The 14,296-nt window shown below is 47.6% G+C and overlaps 2 protein-coding genes across 2 annotated transcripts in view; both read left to right on the forward strand.

Annotated features, from left to right (window-relative positions):
• The window catches only part of AGBL4 (AGBL carboxypeptidase 4), a 1,380,022-nt gene that overhangs the window by 1,143,476 nt on the left and 222,250 nt on the right, over nucleotides 1–14,296 (forward strand). The window lies entirely within an intron of this gene.
• Nucleotides 1–14,296, forward strand: part of BEND5 (BEN domain containing 5) — a 52,394-nt gene that overhangs the window by 15,997 nt on the left and 22,101 nt on the right. Inside the window, exons 2-3 of the mRNA XM_056122280.1 lie at nucleotides 179–312; nucleotides 3,354–3,738. Of these exons, the coding sequence (XP_055978255.1) occupies nucleotides 179–312; nucleotides 3,354–3,738 (519 nt within the window). The remainder of the gene's footprint in view (nucleotides 1–178; nucleotides 313–3,353; nucleotides 3,739–14,296) is intronic.

Genomic DNA, 14,296 nt, shown 5'->3' on the forward strand with positions numbered 1-14,296 from the left:
ATCAGGATTCTCCCTGCCCAGCTGCAAGGGCCCCACAGGCAGGAGGGAGCAGGTCTGCACTCCTTTGCTTTTCCCCTTTTTAACTGGTCTGGCTCAGTCATTCTTTAGCATTTGGGATTATGGGCATATTGAACATTTTGATGCATATTGAATATTGTTTTCTTGATATGCATTTTAGAAGACAAATCTGATCTTGAAAACAGTGTGATGCAGAAGAAAATAAAAATACCCAAACTTTCTCTCAATCACGTAGAAGAAGATGGGGAGGTTAAAGATTATGGGGAAGAAGATTTACAGCTTAGACACATCAAGGTAACAAAATCTTTCCTTTTTTCAGAGGGAGGGGAATTTGGGGGAGTATTTTTTAGGTTTCTAACATAACTAAGGAATTCTGGTCAGGCCCCGTTGCCCCTTGTTCCCTGCTGTCCAGGCTGAGTATTATTGGATGGGGAGACACTTGGGTTGGTGGAATTTCCAGGAACTCCTGCCTTGGGCTGTGCCACCTGCACTGTGCAACTCTCACGCTCTCTGCAATGTCCTTGCTACTGAAGCAATATGAAGGTGCAGTTCTAGGCAACACCTCTTATCACTGTCACACTGCCTAAAAAGGGAAGGGTTCACTTACTAGGAAATAAGGTGCTCCAGGTTCACTGAAAGCAGTTTCCAGAACACTGGACTGGAAGTAGACTTTTGCATGAGATGCTGTTTATTCTAGTACATGCATCCGGCAGACTCCTCCAGCTACTCATTGAGAGTGTTGAAAATCTCATTTCACAGACTACATGGTTTTTGCTGTATAATGGCACCTCAAGAGGAAGGAGGGGCTGGAGTGATAACACAGCGGGTAGGGCGTTTGCCTTGCACGCAACCAACCTGGGTTCAATTTCCAGCATCCCATATGGTTCCTGGAGCACCACCAGGAATAATTCCTGAGTGCAGAGCCAGGGGTAACCCCTGTGTATCTCTAGGTGTGACCCCCCCCCCCCAAAAAAAAAAGAAGGAAGAAAGAACAAAGATACATCTACATTGAACATAGTTTAATTTGCAGGAGTCCTCCCAAGCAGTGCTCAGGGACCCTCAGGACCAGTATACAGTGCTGCTCAGGCCCTTCAGTGACATGGATCACCAGGGACACCCTGGCAGTGTCCAGAGGTCACCAGGGCCCTACCTGATGGTGCTTGCATCTCTTCAGGACTATACCTCCAGTGCAAGACAGTATCAAAGCTAAAACAAGGGCCCCATGTGTGCATCCTAGACCCTGGTGCTGTGTGTCTCCCTAGCCCTGACCAGTTCCAGGTTTGTTGTCCCCTGCTATGAGCCTGGCTCTGAGCAGGTCCTTGGGGTCAAATGTGGCCCTGTCCTTGGAGGTCTCAGGATGTTGTGACGAGGACAGATAACCTGAAGTGTGCATTGCCATTTCATTTGATGAGTTGCTACAGATCAGCCTAGAAATCCTGCTTAAACAGAAATTACACTGTAATTTCATGAGAGGCTATTAGCATGTACCTGCATCATTTCAGCATCTTTTTCCCTACCCTCACCCCTACCCCCGTCCCCCATACTTTGGGAAACACTGGTCTAAACTAACAGTATTTTATCTCAGTGGATAAATGACATCGAATTTTGTCATCAGATTTTTGACTTAGTCTCAGGATATGAAAGTCAAGTTTTTTTGAGATTCCCCCACACCTCTTAAAATCCCCCCATCACACCCAAAGAGGTTAAAACAGGCTTGGCCACTGTCAGAAATTCAGAGAGGATAGAAGTAAAACCAATGACCCACATAAGTGATAATTAGTGCAGCGGTAATTCTCAGACTGGGACCTCTCAGACCAAAGCATGGGGACGAAGCTCACAAATGTCGTTCTTAGTGTAGCTTGTGGAATGAGAAGCAGGGACTGTTTAATCTCCACTGTGACTGGTTATAGTATTAGAAGTATCTTCAGTGATAGAAAATTGACCCATAAATGCCTCAGATCAACCTTGGAAAAAGTTAAAAGTTTCCTTATGATTTCCAGAAGTTTTCATAAGAATTGAACCAGGGCAAGTTAGTCCAGCTAAATGGGCTAAATTAAGCTTTGTTTGTATGACTCCAGTGGCTTTGTCTGCTCAGGGAATTCTCAAGGCCGGCCTTCCTTTGTTTTTGATTTTAGCACCTGACACAGTTGTCTGGAATCTGGTGTCCTTAGTTGTCTGCACCTCCCACAAATCCTCCCAGTAAGGAGAGCTCCAAGTTCTCCAGCCGGCCTGGGTGAAGAATTCAATTGGCCTCATAACTCCCACGCACCCTCAATGGAAGCTTTGTCCACTTGCACTGGAATTTCCTCAGGCAGCTTAGACCTCCAGCCCCGAGTACTCCTGGATGATTCTCATCTCAGTGAACTGTCCTCTCTGTATCCAGTCTTGCTGAGCAGGGGCGAAGTCTAGGCTTGATTGGCTGGTATGGGTGAGGACTCCAGTGCTGGAAGTTAGGCTCTGTCTCTAACTCTGTGACCCTGACTATAGTCCTTCCCTTCTCCAAGCCTCTTTCTCCTCACCTGTAAAATGAGGGAGAACCTTCCATCATTAGAATTATTTGTACTTAGTTAAGTACACATTACACATTACCAAACCTCAGCCAGTGCCAACTCTGGAGAAACAGAAAATAAAATTCATTCCGTTCTTGCCCAGGGTTAGAGTAGATTAGAGTTCTCAGTAACCATTCTTGACGAAAAGATTACTAGTGGAATGTTCCCCACCGCCTCACCACCCCCACCTTTTTTCATGTGACACTTTGCTATGCTCAGAGCTTGTTCCTAGCTCTGCATTAGTGATGCTCAGACCCTGGGTTGGCCACGTGCAAGGCACGCGCCCTCCCCACTGCATTCTCTCCAGCCCTCCCCCTCTTTTAAAATGTGTTTCTATTGTGAAAGACTTTGAGCGGTGCCTCCCCTAGAAACGCTTGGTTTGATTCCTCCTGGATTCTCCATAAGTATATCTTGAGGCCAAGACCCCCACCCCAGTCTGCAGCCCTTGGGCAAGTCACTGCCCAGGGTCTCTGGAGGATGAAAGGAGGGGTGTCCAGGAATAGCAGATATCCAACAAGGGGCAAAGTGATAGCTCGGGGAAATGCTGGCCTGGGAGACTGGGAGCCTGGTTCTGTCTCCCACTGACCGAGAAACCCCTTCTTCACACTGGACCACTGTCTCCTTGTTTGTAACATGAAGGGTTTTGACTGAGTGTTTGCACGTATTTTTCCAAGCACTGACATTCTGTGGTTCTGTGATTCTAGGATTGTCTGGGGAAATATTGAGCTGCAGTCCAAGAAAGTCCCAGCTGCCCTTGCCTGAACTGATTCTCGTTGTCCTACACAGAGACCGGAGGGGCGGAAGCCGAGCGAAGTGGCGCACAAGAGTATCGAGGCCGTGGTGGCCCGGCTGGAGAAGCAGAACGGCCTGAGCCTGTGCCACAGTACGTGTCCGGAAGAGGTCTTTGTGGAGGCCTCGCCGGGCGCGGAGGACATGGACAGTCTGGAGGAGGCTGTGGTGCCCAGGGCTCTGTATGAGGAACTGCTGCGCAACTACCAGCAGCAGCAAGAAGAAATGCGCCACCTCCAGCAGGAACTGGAGCGGACTCGGAGGCAGCTGGTGCAGCAGGCCAAGAAGCTCAAGGAGTATGGGGCGCTCGTGTCGGAAATGAAGGAGCTGCGTGACCTCAATCGAAGGCTGCAGGATGTACTGCTCCTGAGGCTTGGCAGTGGTGAGTGCCCAGCAGGCTGCAGACCACTCTCGGGAGTCTCTCTCCCAGAGCGGGCAGGGGAGAGGCAGGCGATGGGTGCCGGAGGCCGCGGCAGAGCAGGTGTGACTGTGACTCTGAGGCATGACTCTGTGGCGTTTAACAGAGCTTAAACAGCCCCCTTCCCTTTCTAGAACACAGTGGTGGCCCCTGGGAAATGTGGGTTAGGGAATTGGAGCCAGCAGAGAACAGATCACTTAGAGTAAGCCTCAGGCAGCATGGCTAGTCCAGGGGTGGTAGAAAACTCTGCGGGAGTTTCCCATCATGCAACTAAATGTGATCCTCAATAAGTGGATTCCACGAAGTCAGCAAGGGATGAATGCTTTGGGAGGGGTGTGGATGAAATGATAGGTGAGTTCAAAGGATGCAGACAAGTTACTCTGTAACTGAGGGAGACATCAGGGAGGAGGTAGACCTTGAACTGGGCCCCTATGGGTGGGCAAGAGAAGCAGTTCAAGGGCAGCCATCGGCAAGCACAGGAAAACAGCGGGGGCACCCAAACCAGGCATGCTGCAGATGGAGCTGGAGGACAGGCCCCTTTGATTGAGGATCTTGAACAGCCTGCGGGCCTGGGCTGGTTTTGTAGAGATGAGAAAACTAAAAAGCTTTGGAGCGGAGAGGCAGCCGACCAGGGGATTACAAAGATGTGTAAAACTTTGGTTTGCTTAAAGAACTGCATAGAACTTGTATGGAAACTGCTTTTAGCAAACCCAGTTTTTAGGTTTTCTCATCTAATGTTTAGAAACAGGAATCAGGGAATGTCTGAAGGAAATTGCCTGGCGAACCAGGTAAAATGACTGCTTGTCAAAATAGGAAAAGGCAGAAACTATCTTTTAGAACTAAAAGTCCAGAACTGGGGAAAACTTTTGCTTGCCATTGTGGAGGAAACAGCCCATTGTGCCACAGCCCCAGAACATGCGTTAGTAACTCTGAGCTGCCTGTAAAACTGGGAAGGGATCTTACCAAAAAGCATATGTTCTAGTCCCAAAGTTAAAATTAAGTACTTTATACTTAATTTGTACAAAACTTTAACTTTGTACTCAAGAAGGGAATTCTCCGTTTTTGAAATAACAGGTAAAGCTTTAAATTCTCTTTGATGCGGAGAGAAAATGTACTTTTACCCACTTAACTGCTGGTACTGTCCAGGTCCCGTCCATTTTTTTAGAGTATGTTCCTAGGCAGAGTCTCAGCGGAGTGCCCCTGGGAATTACCCAGAACCCTTTTACTTTCCAAGTGACTGAGACAGGGGTTTCCCATGCCTCAGGACCTTCCCACTTGAGAAAGCAGAGGCCCTTGCTTGGTCTCCTGGTCCCTAAGCTGGTGACTCACCTGTGGAGGAACACAGAGACAGAAGAGGTCATTGGCAGATGTGCATATTTAAAAGGTCATTAAAATGCTTTGTCTAAACTCTCAGAGAGAAATCCCAAATAGATAAAACTGTGAAAGTAGCGTTCATCTTGAAGTAGGGGTCAGATATAAGGAGAAAATGAATTTCCAGAGGAAAGATGTGTCTTGATCTTCAAATGAATGACTTTTTATTTTAATTGCACTCTATCGTTGGGTCTCTTCTAGAATTTTGGCAAGGGGGAGGTGATCACAAAGCCCATAAATACTCTTTATGCCAAATAATGAAATATGTTGCTATTTTAGTTACTGGAGAAACCACCTGCTTTGTATGATTGGAGACCGTGTTTAAACTCCAGAAGTACTCCTAAACCTCTCGGTACTGAGACACTAAGCATTTTGCATAAATGTGCTTTTCTCCTTAGTTTTAAAACACTGAGACAAATTAGTCCCCAGTAGCAGTTTCTGTGTCTTGCTCTTTCTGAGCTCTCTTGTCCCACAGACCTTGAATATCATCCTAAGGGCAAGTAGCCTTTGTCATTTAACATCATTCCAGTCATATGGACCAGACATAAATCAGCTCAACCATAATTAGACATGGTTCACCTCATGCAGTCAGCCTCAACATTCCCTCTTTTTCTTGATCTGTAAAAGCTTAGAAAAAATGAATAGTATATTGGAAAATGATAATGCGCCAAGGTTTAAGAAAAACCCACAGGAGTATAATTAAAGTCTGTACCTTAAGGGGAAGTGGTATGTTTTCATGATATATTCTGACCTAATCTTTGGAAATATGCAAACCTGGACTTAAACCACAATTCAGTCCTTTCCCAACTCTGTGGTGTGGGAAACCAAATTCCCTTTTTCCCTTCCCTTGCTTCCTTTCCTGCTCCCTTTCTTCCATAAATATTTACTGGTCTCCTGCTGTGTGCCAGGCATTTTGCCTAGTAGTGAGCATATGAATGATATAGTTAAAACAGTGCCCTTGACCGCTGCACTCAGAGAACACAAAGCTTGATGAGGGAGACAGCCACTAACAGAATAGGCAGCAGCACAGTGCATAAACAAATGTGCCACTCCACGGACAAAAGCAGGGAGCAGAAAGCAACCCATGAACTTGGCAGGTGGCAGGTGGTGGGGGACTCTCCAGGAAGGGCTTTCCAGAAGGAAGTGACTTCTAATCTGGGGCCTGAAAGATGAATTTTTGCTGCCCAAGCAGGAGTTAATGGACAGGGAGGTGCTAGCTGATCTATCTCTGAATATTGGCATTCTTCAAACATGAGGGGAAGGTGCATTCCCCTCACAACTTGTGACAGACAGCATTAGGCCTGGATCCTGCTTATGATCAGTTACTGTCAGCTGTTTCCCCACCCCTTAAAGGGTTAACTAAGATAGGCTATTTCATTTTTAAGTTTTACTCCTTCCCTCTACACACAGTACTTGGCCAGTTGGACTTTTGCAGGTTAAGGTGTTTCCCTGCCTCTTAGGGTCTTTTGTTTTATTATAAATCAGTTAACAAATAGTAACCATATATTTTCTGAGTCTAAGAACTTGGAGAGATAGAAAACTAAAACATTGGAATTGGAGGTCATTGATGGAGGTAATAATACTTGTGACTATCTCATTAAAATGCTGTGTAATGAGTTCTGGGAGAGGGGCTGTATTTGAGGGTAGAACTCTTTGTTGGTAAGTTTGGAAAGAGCCCCACCCCTCAGCCCCAACTGAAGTCATTCCTATTATGTCCCTATCACTGAAAAACTTGAAACAAGACCAAGATCAGTCAGAAGTTGCCAGAGAGACCTATCTGACTCTCACACCCACTGTGAATGCATCCTGGCTGGAAGATCTCTGGGTCAGGCTCCACATTGCTCTTATGTTTGTGTATTTGCACCTGTCTGCCTTGCTGAAGGGGCCAGTTCAAAGGCCTTTGTGTGTTGAATTATCCACACTACAACGGCCAAATAGGCAAATTCAGAGAAAAGAGGTACCGACAGGGCAGGAGCTGCCTACCTTGAAGGGAAGTTTCCCCATCTGGAAGAATCATTGCCAGCTGCCCCTGGATTTTGGGTCAAAGCTGGGGATAGGGAGTTGGAACCTAGCCTCCTGAGGAAGATGGGGGCCCTGGGAGGTGAGCAGGCCCTCAGAAAGGCCACACATTGCAATGATAGGCTTTGTGGAAGTCGGAATCAGGACTGGCCAGCAACAGGCTGGAATCCAATGTTTGAGACCACTGGATGGCATCCTTCTGCGTTTGTGCCTTGACTTCATTCTTCCCTTTCATTCCACAAATAATGCAAGATGGATTCAACAGGAGCAGTTGTTGAAAACATCGAGTCTGGGAGTTGTAAAGGAGTTTAGAAAGGATAGAGAACAGTCTTTCCTAAAGTAGATAATCCACCCCTGGAAAGTGGCAGGGTGAGGGGTGGGCCAGTAATATCCTTGAGTGCAATTGCAGGGTGCTTTCTGTTCACTTGAAGAATGTAGATTTCTAGGCAGGCACAAGAATTTTCTCTTCTGAAAATGGGGTAATATGCCAAGTAAGTTTGGGGCCTCTGATACGGATTGTCACCCTTGTGCTGCTAATGAGAAAACAAGTCCAGCAAATGTCATTGGTATGTTTTAGGGGTCTTGGGACATGTGGTCCCTCTTGCTTCTCATGAGGCCCTCCGTTACCAGGGCCTTCCTGAGTCACTGGACTTGAATATCACCACCCCCATCCCCACTGCAAGGAACATTCCTTCTGCAAAACAGAACCTTCCTTTTCTGTCATTTTAGCATGAGCCACAGTTCTCTCAGAATGGAAGGAACTTCACTCGCCTGTCCAGGGAATCTCTTCTCTCTGGGCCTTGTAACAGGGTCATAATTAAGAGTCAGCTCTCTTCTGAGTAGCATATTGTGTGTTCAGTGCTTTTCTCTTTTTTTCTTTCCTGCCCTTCCTTGCCTGCCCTCTCCTAAAGAAGCAAATGCTGAGGATAAAAAAAGCATGGAGATATTCTAATCTATGAAGCCCAGATGTGGGTATATATTCATGGCTTTATTCTTTCACTTATTCAGCATTGAAAGTGCTAAAACCATGCTAAAAGAACTGGAAAATTAGAAATGAACAAGGCAGTCTCCTTTTAAAACATTCACAAACTCAGGGCTTAGAATAGTGTTCATTAAACTGGGTCCTGACAGAGTCCCCTAAGGAATGAGGAAAGCAGAACAGGAGAGTGGCAGTTGCAAGGTTGAGTTGCAGTGAAAGACAAGAGCAGCGGTTTCTCTCAGTTTCTCTTTGGCTAGATCACTTGTCCCTAGTGGCCAAAAACTGAGACTTGTATAGTCTTAGTCTTTGGTAATCCTGTAAGTGCTGCTGAGATAGTTGGTTTTGGTATAACTTTGGTATAATTTGGTATAATTCTGTAATGACCATCTGAGTAAGGCATTGAATGGCTCTGTGTGGTGCTTAGAGACCCAGATGCCCTGCCTTCAAGCTGCACACATAGAGTGGAGGGGAGCTCACACATGGACACATCTGGACACATGCAGAACAGCATGACATCTGGGTAGTCAGTGAAGCCCTGACATGGCTTTCTGCAATGGTTTTAGACTCTGCATGTGTTTTGACAGGGATGCAGGCGGGAAAGATGAATCCTAATGTATGAGGCATCAGTAATAAAAATATTAACAAATACACATGCAGAGAGCACTTTTTCTTCTGAAAATGGGGTAGCACTTTTCTGAAAAGGGGGTAGGCTTTAAAGCACTTTGACATTGGACTATTCCAGTTCCCTTGTTGAAAGATGAGGCAAGGGTTACTATCTCCATTAGATAGAGAGTAATGTAAAAAGGAAGAGATTACTATCCCCGTTGGCTAGATCACAAGCCGGTTGGATTATTTGGAAAGGGAGAAAACCATTGTGTCCTGCAAACCTCCCTTGGTTTTTGAGAGCAAGGTTTCCAGCACTTGTGTTCCCCTCTGGGCTTATGCCCTGTGTTCTTTCCAAGGTCCCTTAAAATACCAGCTTTGATCTTGAAAATTCTTTGTGGTCTGAGCTGGATTCTTGAAGCACAGGTCTCTGAGGTTACCTTTGAAAAATCAAGCAGATGTCAGCGAGATGCCTCCTAGCTCTCCCCACTACTGAAGACAACCTGGGCTTTTGCCCCAGATATTTCTTGGTTTTAACTCTCAGCTCTGTAACTGATACAATTTCTGGCAAATGGTCGAATGCTCATCAACCTGTTTTCTCCTCTGTCAAATGGATATCTTAATGCCTACTGCCTAGGGGACAGAGAGCTCACTCAGTCATGAAGACCTGGCGGTTGGTCTTCGGATTAAAAATACAGAGGAGGGGGAATGGGCGGGCGGGGGGGGGGGGGGGGGGAGGGGGCGGTGCTTTAGGATGTGTAATCTGATTCCATTACCTTGGACAAGCTTCAAAACTTGGGAGGAAGAAGGTGCAGTGGTTACACAGCAGAGGTGGAGTCGATGAGAGTACCAACCTGTTCCCGAGACAGTGACATAAACAGATTTGTGTAGAGCTCTGCTGGGAGGTTGGCCAGCAAGTGCTCAGTGGCCACAACAGCCCACTGGCTGCCCCTGAGATGGTGTTTCAGGGATGGCGCATGCTGCACACTCACTGTCCATGCACAGCACAGCACATGCTTTCTCTTTTATTTTCTTCCCTAGGGGATGGTGTCTCCAAAGGAGTGTTCAAGGGGGTTCCAGGGCCACCCCTGCTAATACTTGGCCCATTGCTCCTAGTGCTCAGCAGTGCTGGGATCCACTAATGCCACCTCAGCGTGCTCCGGGGACCATTTGATGCTGGGAATGTAGCCTGGCACTGCCACATGCCAGGCATGCATTCCAGCCCTTTGAGTTTTCTCCCAGTCCCTTGTCTGGCCTGTCTTAAATTTGATTCGGTGCTATGGCTCCTAGTTTCTCTCCATTTCATTGAGAAATTATATTTGAATTTTGCTTTAAACAACTATGCCTAGATTACATCTCAGGTTCACTGATCTCTCATTAGTATCTTTCTTCCCCATTTACTTTTACATCTTCCCACCTGCAGTCCTCGGCCACTCCTTTTGTCTCCCTTCATCGTAGTTTATGGCTCCATCACCTCCTTTCTAGGGCCCACCTCTTGGGGCATGTCTTAGCAGAGCTCCTTCCCTTTCCTTCATTTCATCTCACTAGCAAGAACGCGTGCACATGAGACTCTGAGAGAAGCCCAAGAGCATGATAAGATGTCTCCTGTCAGGACAAGTTTTTAAGTACCCTGTATAGAGGTGAGGACCCAGGAGAACCACAGCCTATCGCAACCTCAGTGGTGGAACTGGGCCCACACCATGCCCCATGCCCTGTCCCTCCTTCACTTGGGTTGTCCAGAAAGATCTAGAATCATTTCCCTCACATACTTGGCTCATCTCTTCTGTAGGCCCTTTTGCATGATTGACTGAACCTAAATTCTCCAGGGTTCCTCCTAGAGTATTTTAGGTCTGATAGGTCTGGAGGCCACGGACATGGCTCAGTGGTAGAGCTGGTGCCTCACAGGCTGGACCTCCCTGCACAGGGGTAGGACTCTGGGTTCAGTACCCAACACCACACAAGAAACAAAGCACAAAATGTAGGATAGTCCGGGACCCCTTTCTCTTTCTCCCTGGTGAACATTTACCTATGGCCCTGAGGGTGTGGCTGAAGGACCATCTGGGTTTGCCCTTTGCTTCCTGCAGAGCAACCAGAGGGAGGGGCAGGCATTATGGGCCTTTCTTTTCTCCTTTGCCAACGTGGAGTGGCCTCCCCCACAACGGGACTTTGCCTGCTGCTCGCTGCCTTCTGTGTGGCCATGTGACAGGTGTGTTTTCTGCTGACTTGGCCTGGTTGGTAAATGGAGGTGGACAAGGGTTTCCTCATAGATAAGAGCTGGTCTCTCTGAAGGTTTGAGCCTGTTTGGTGCTTCTGTGAGACCCTTTCCATACACAAAGCAGCCTCAGCCTTGGATAGAATCATCAGAGGAGGAAACAGGCTTGGGGAGATTATAGAGCTCGTCCGAGGTTACAACCTGAACGCCCTGGAACTGGGTTTCAGCTGAGCATTCTGATCATCACATGGGCACTCAGCCTGTTCCTGGCCTCATGGTGAGATCTCTTCCACGTGCAGCAGTGGCTTCTGGGACTGTTGGGCCCTTGAACCACTGGGTGGGATGTTTCCTGCCTCCTAGCTGCCCTCTCTCCCTACTTCCAGCCATGCTGAGCTGTATGATTTTAAGATCCCAGCCAAAAAACCTCCTAGAGTTGTGATAGAAATGATCTCTCAAAAGAGAACTAAATCCACCCTTCTCATCTCTGTTTGTAGATGGGGAAAATTGAGTACCCAAGACAAAACGGGACATGCCAGTGCTTTGTGAAGTAGTGCAAGGTTCGTGTGCAGCCAGCATGGATGGGAGGCAGTCCAGCAACTGAGACTTAGCAGACAAAGCCCGTGGTGGCCCTGTGCCTCTCTGATCAGGTTGGAGGTATTTCTTCATATCCCATAGGCCAGGAAAAAGCTTCTGTTGCCTTCCTACCAACTGATTCCCCAGCCTCCAGCCATGTTCCCCAACACCAGGCTGCTCACTCACTGCCTCCAGAGTGGCACTTTCCACTGTGGGCTGGTTCTGAATGTAGAGAGATGTTAGAGAGCAGTGGCCGGTCCTTCCTTGACGCTGGGACCTCCCTGCACTAGTCTTAGGGTGATTATATAGCTCAAGCCCCGTAATTCTGCTCCCAGAAGTCAATGCCGGCTTCACGGACAGTTGACGGCATTCTGGGCCTCCCAGGGTATTGGAGGAGAGCTCCCTAGAGGACACACAGGGAACAACAGGCAGTTGGAGAAGGCCCCCCAGTAAGGAACCCAGGTATTTATCCAAGTGAGGAAGTGCAGTGTCTCAGAAAGCAGGAGTGCACACACCGAGATTGGGAGCTGTGAAAGTGGCTGATTTCTCCAGGCACTGCAGGTAGTTTCCAGCTAGACTGCACAGAGAAGCAGGAGAGATGATGCTGTAGAGGGAGCAGTTAGAACTCTCCCCAGCCCAACCCAGCCTAGCAGGAACCTGTGCCACTCCTCCCTGCCGAGTGATCCATGCTGTGCCCTCTGGGTAGCTAGGTAGATTGATCTTCCACTGGATAACACTTCTCTGGAAGGACTCAGAGCTGGAGGGGAGGCAGATGACAGACAAGGCCTGGATGTGGTTTGATTTGCTTGGGACACATGTTCTAAGAGATGCAATATTGCCTCACATCATCCCTGCTTTGGAGGTTCACTGTGGCCCCACAGCAGCTCCTCTGAGGGCAACCTCTGCCACTGACCCTTCCTATTCCCACCACAGCCCCTCACTGTGAGCCAATGTAGACCCTCAGTGCTTCTCTGCCAGGCTAGACCCAGGCCCCCGCCTCCTGGCTGCATTTACCACCTCTTAGGCAGAACCGTTGGGTGAGAGAGGAAGGAGGAAGATCTGAAAGTGAAGATCCAGGCCACATTTCCCTGACAGGACAGACTCGAACTCTTAGAAGCCAGCTGAATCCTGAATCCTGGTGACACCCTGCCCACTGCCTCCCTACAGTACTGTGGGGTTCTGGGATGTTCTGAGATGAGCCAAGGGGATGTGCTTATGTGAGAGACATGGAAAACTCTGAAGAGAGGGTAGGATGGAAAGAGCAAGTCTCTGGATCAGCTTCACACTTAAGCACTCTCCTGTGTGACTTTGGGCAAACTGCTATTCCACTCTGAGCCTCGGGCTGGATAGTCCAATTGCAATTGCAGTTCTGCTTTGAGGAGTCACTTTGCTCCATGAGCATGCGCTGAGTCAGTATGTGGTGTATGCTGAACTGTTGTGCTTGGTCTGGGAGTGGAGACAACACTGAGGTTGTCTTTGGTGCTTATGATCACCTGGGAAGATGCTAGTCACTTACAGAGTGGCATGTACTGCAAAGATTCTGTCATGTGGTTCTTAACAACAACAACAAAATGTCTTGGTAGGTGCTGGGTCACCTTTCCCTCTGAGTGAAGCTCATCGTCTTTGGAGTGAGCACCTGTCTTTCCTTCAAGCAGGGCTAGTCCCTTGACCCGTGACAGAGGACCTGAGCCTACTTCTGCCACCCCTCGTTGACAGGGCTTATGCCCTGCAGAGCCCATTGGTCTCTTGGGTTCATTTCAGCTCTGCTGCCCTTTAGTGCTGATTCCTGGACTAAGAATCCACTGCAGTCACTGGCTCAAATACCTACTCCTGCCTTGGTCCATCCAAGCCTTCTCCAGTGCCTTTAAGAAGGCCTCACCTCATGGAGAGGGAGAGAAAAACCCAAAGCCTCTGTTCACTGTGATTCCTCCCCTGTCTGGTCACCCTTTCACATTCCCTTAAGCATTCATCAAGGCTCTAGTCAGCTCATCTCTCTGAAGCCTGCCGGCCTCACTGAGCCAGTGGCGACCTTTCCCTTTCCAGTCTATCATGTCAGCCAATTTCTGTCAGTCAGGGAACCTGACCATGTGTCACCATGTGTCACTGTATGAAGATACCTGTCACTGCCCTCCCTCCTCGCCCCCCACCCCCAGAGGTCCTCACCCTCCTTTTACTCCCAGGAAGTGCCTGCCAATCCAGCCTCCAAATCCCAGTACAGAAGTTTCTGTTCTAGAACCTTCTAGCCTCATTGTGTGCTTCCTTCATCATTATGGATGTAGCTGCTCTCACACCCAGATCAGCTTCAGCCAAGCAACTACTCATCCCACTAAGTCCCATGCATCTCTCTGCTTCAGTGGGTGTTCTGTTCTGTCCATGTTTTAGGGTTTTGAATTGATTGACTTTTGCACTCGAGAGGAAATTAGAAATATACCTAGTAGAGAAACTTCCTGTTTAGCTGGAGAAGTGAAAGGATTTCATATTTTTTCTTAATGAAAAATCTGACGTGACTAGCTTTTAGCAAAATCAGAAGCAATTAGTATTCCGAAAGAGGTGATTTCTGAACTTTCTATGCAAATATTGACTTTTTAGAAAGACTTTTAGAAGGAACAGCATCTAGTCTTGTGAAAGTTGAACATGACTGAGAATGATAAAATTTTTATTACCAAGCCCCTTGCTTTGTGCCTTGAATCCTATTTTATGGATGAGATATTGTGCTAAAAGAGATAAAGAACAGAATCAAGATTTTTACCTAGTTTCCTATCACA

The sequence above is a fragment of the Sorex fumeus genome, unplaced genomic scaffold (genome assembly GCF_029834395.1).
Source record: "Sorex fumeus unplaced genomic scaffold, SorFum_2.1 ptg000045l, whole genome shotgun sequence".
In the NCBI taxonomy this organism is placed as follows: Eukaryota; Metazoa; Chordata; class Mammalia; order Eulipotyphla; family Soricidae; genus Sorex; species Sorex fumeus.